This window comes from Ipomoea nil, unplaced genomic scaffold, assembly GCF_001879475.1.
Source record: "Ipomoea nil cultivar Tokyo-kokei standard unplaced genomic scaffold, Asagao_1.1 scaffold2283, whole genome shotgun sequence".
Classification (NCBI taxonomy): domain Eukaryota; kingdom Viridiplantae; phylum Streptophyta; class Magnoliopsida; order Solanales; family Convolvulaceae; genus Ipomoea; species Ipomoea nil.
Genome location: NW_017618711.1, coordinates 3,482,764 through 3,486,625, shown reverse-complemented (window position 1 = coordinate 3,486,625; position 3,862 = coordinate 3,482,764). Strand labels below are relative to the sequence as shown.

At 37.1% G+C, this 3,862-nt stretch overlaps 1 protein-coding gene across 2 annotated transcripts; it reads left to right on the top strand.

Moving 5' to 3' along the window:
* Nucleotides 1-329: 329 nt before the first annotated feature.
* On the top strand, nt 330-2,349 carry LOC109151237 (vegetative cell wall protein gp1-like). Of its 2 annotated transcripts, XM_019299160.1 has the most exons (3): nt 330-524; nt 1,531-1,828; nt 1,925-2,349. In XM_019299160.1, exons 1-3 carry the CDS (start codon nt 427-429, stop codon nt 2,189-2,191), a joined length of 663 nt encoding a protein of 220 aa, XP_019154705.1. In that variant the 5' UTR covers nt 330-426; the 3' UTR covers nt 2,192-2,349. The 2 variants fall into 2 exon arrangements, with proteins under 2 accessions (XP_019154705.1, XP_019154704.1); XM_019299159.1 differs by having other exon boundaries at nt 334-524; nt 1,531-2,349.
* Nucleotides 2,350-3,862: the final 1,513 nt, after the last annotated feature.

Sequence of the window (3,862 nt, the reverse complement as noted above, 5' to 3'; positions counted from 1 at the left end):
ACCTAAAAAGTCAATTAGATCCTTAAACTTTTAAAAAGTGCAATTAGATACCTTTTTTAATATGTTAAATTGAGGCAATATCTGGTGAATATGTGATTAATTATATTAGATATTTAAATTTCATAATTCATAATTAAACACTAAAACAATACATAAATCCAACCAGTAAAAATAACTTAAAAATTAATATTAGTATTAATATTAACATTCGATACTACCCACCCCATAAATCTCATTTTCACTGGAGATTAAATGGATAAGGTTAAATCTTAACTACAGATTATCACTCTAGCTACAGATCAGTTACACAAATCATGGGAGATTTTGAAGGGATTTCAAATGCAAATCCATTATTATATAATTCTAAATCATTGTTAAACAAAACCCTAGCTATTCTCTTAGAGGCTCAAACATATATAAACTAAAATGGCGGCCATACAGGCTTTGTTTATTACTTGTATTTTAGCCACACTGGCGGTGGTGGTGGTGCACGGTGTTCCGGTACCATCTCCGGCACCATCTCCGAGCACGGACTGTTTAGATATATTGTTATCTGGTCTGTAAGATTACACTATGTATACATTTTTTTTTTAATTACAGATTTTTAGTTTGCATTAACTTACATTTTTTTTTTTTGAATAAATAGATGTGAAGGAGTGTCTTTTCTACGTAAGAGAAGGGAGCGATGCGGAGAAGCCGAGCGGGAGTTGTTGCCGGGGATTGAACAAGGTGGCGGAGACCCACGGGGAGTGTATTTGCTTTGCCATTAAACACGCCGCCGGTTTGGAGATTCCGGTTGATATGGACCGGGCCGCCTATCTTCCTTCTGCTTGTGGGGTCACAAATGATATAAAACGTAGCTGTGGTGATGGTCAGTTTATATCCGCACGAACTTAACTTATTGATTCAGTAGATAGTATCTGGAAAAAAAAAAAAAAAAGACAAGGGTTAGTGTGAAATTGACATGCTGAGTTACTGAGTTATAGTGAGTTATAGTGATTTACATCATTTCACATGCTTAATCAGGCCAGAGTGTGGGGTGCTTAGGATTGTTTAATACTACGTATATTTTTTTTGTTTAAATCACGAAATGGTCTCTGGATCTTTCTTAGTCCGATGGTCCAAGTTCACCTGAGTCCGATGGTCCAAGTTCACCCGACATCCCAATTTGATGGGTCTGGATCGTTCTCCGATGGTCCAAGTTCACCCGACATCCCAATTTGATGGGTCTGGATTGTTCTCAGTCCGATGGTCCAAGTTCACCCGACTAATTTCAATTTGATGGGTCTGGATCGTTCCTAGTCCGATGGTCCAAGTTCACCCGACTAATCCTAATTTGATCCGATTAATTCAGGAGACTAATCCTAATTTGCTTCGAGAGATTTGTGGGTGCCTTGTGGAAATGGAACTTGGGTTATTTAGGAATTCTCCCGAAGGGATGTTTAATATTATTTATTCACTAATTTGACTATTTGTATACATGCAGTAGTATCTATGTCTCCCGGTTCATCACCTGTTTGTTTTGGCATTTGCAGCTTTTTCTCCAACTCCGGCACCACCTACCAAGTATTCGCATTCGGTGTTGCCGCCGGCCCCTAATTCTCCGATTCCGTCACCGGCTACATCTTCAGAACCACCATCCCCTTCGGTGTCGTCGCCGGCCCCTGATTCATCAATTCCTGCACCGCTACCGGCTCCAATTCCGGCAGTGACTAAGCTTTTAGAGCCACAATCCCCTACGGTATTGCCGCCGGCCCCGGATTCCCCTGATTCTCCCATTCCGGCACCGTTTAAGTCTTTAGATCCACCATCTCCTTCGGTGTTGCCGCCGGCGGCTGAATCTCCGATTCCCGCACCGCTTAAGTCTTCAGAACCACCATCTCCTTCGCCGGTTCCCGCCTCTCAAATTCCGGCACCACCATCTCCGCCGGCTGATTCCCCTGATTCTCCAATTCCCGCACCGTTTAAGTCTTTAGAACCACCATCTCCTTCGGTGTTGCCGCCGGCTGCCGCTTCTTCAACTGCACCTCCGAAGTCTTCTCCTACTCCGGCTCCTTCAAAACCGGCAGCCCACTCCGGCCATAGTCCGGCACCGGCAGCTGCAAATTCCGCAGGCTACAGCGTCTCATCATTTTATGTTGCTTTTAGCGCGGTGGCGGCCTTGTTGTCATCCACGTTTCTGGTAGCTTAGTTAGTTTAGGTAGAAAATAATTATGAATTTTCCGTTTGGTTAGTATATTAGTTTGTTATTAGTAGCTTAGTTACTTTGTAGCTTAGTATCAAACTTTTATTAGTGTTTAATTAGTTTCTCTTTAGGATTTATTAAAACATTCTTTTAACTTCTAGCCATTAGCCATTTTGAAAACCGAGAAACGAAGCTATATTAAATAGGAGGTCATCTCCAAAATGTAATTAGACTATTGAACCCAAAAGACATGTAATTGAGTTCTTAAATCTTTTTTTTTTTTAATTTTAAATAATTATTTTTAACAAATATTTTAAATTTAGAATGATTGGTTAAAAATTTATCCCTAATTTAGAAAATATTTTTTTTCCTGGGCCAATGACATGTTTTATTCAATTAACTAATTGCATTTTAGTGTGCTTTTGACCCTTATTCCTAAATAGAATAAAGAAAAAGTGAATGATTATGTGAAGACTTAGTATTAGTCTCTTAGTTATATTTCTCTAGTTTTGTGGTCAGGTATAACCGCACCTTATTTTATGACCTTGTAATCTAATATAAAGCACGTTGAATAAGAGCTCTTCACATTGTATTAGATTACAATCGGGGGGAAAGTGAATGAATACAATCTGGGGAGAACAAGAGTTAGATTTGGCAAATTATGCTATGGATCCGTGTCCACTATCTGCATGGTGAACATATTGTACATTCATAATTTCTATATTGTATATTCATAATTTCTATACTGTAGATTTATAATTTCTAAACTATAGATTCATAAAATTTATAATGTAGATTCATAAATTCTATACTGCACATTCATAATTTCTGTACTGTAGAATTATAATTTATGTAATGTAGATTCATAATTTCTAAACTGTATAATTATAAAATTATGCACATATAGTTATCAAATTATGAATTTACAGTACAAAAACTATGAATGTGCAATATATAAATTATGAATCTACATTATAAATTTTATGAATCTACAATATAAAAATTATGAATCTACAGCATATCCACCATGCATATGGTGAACACGGGTCCAGGGTATAACGCTCCGCTAGACTGAGAGCCTGCAATCTTAATTATGGGCCCAGGAACAAGAGCTAGATTGAAAGCCTGCAATCTTATTATGGGCCTAAGAACAAGAGCTAGATTGAGAGCCTGCAATCCTAATTATGGGCCCCAAGAACAAGAGCCGTTATACCCTACACCACGGTGCACATAGCACTGTGCACCGCGCGCCTCCCAAAACGATGTCATTTTGGGGTAGTGTTGGGAGGCGCGGTAGGAAGTTGCTGAGATTATGTGTATTTGTTCACAACGTTATTTGTATTTGTTTATACAGTTATGTGTATTGGTTCATACAGTTATGTACATTTTTTATACAATTATGTACATTCTTTGTATATAATTATGTACATTCGAATCAAAAAATTTGTGTGTATTATGTTAAGAGTTGATGTGTATTATGTTAAAAGTTTATGTTTATTATGTATTATGTTAGATTATGTGTATTATCTTTTAAAAAGAGTATGTATATTTTGTTATATAATTATGTACATTCATGTATACAATTATGTGTATTCTAGTATAACATTACAGAAAAAACTACTGCCATTCACTGGGACGGGAAATTTAAAAAAAAAAAAATTAAAATGACGTCGTTTT

Bases quoted from the DNA above. Each gene is read 5' to 3' on its own strand.
- LOC109151237 (XM_019299159.1), top strand. From the start codon at position 427: ATGGCGGCCATACAGGCTTTGTTTATTACTTGTATTTTAGCCACACTG. The intron at 525-1,530 runs GAGCACGGACTG...TGTTTTGGCATT, and splicing joins CCATCTCCGGCACCATCTCC to TGCAGCTTTTTCTCCAACTC.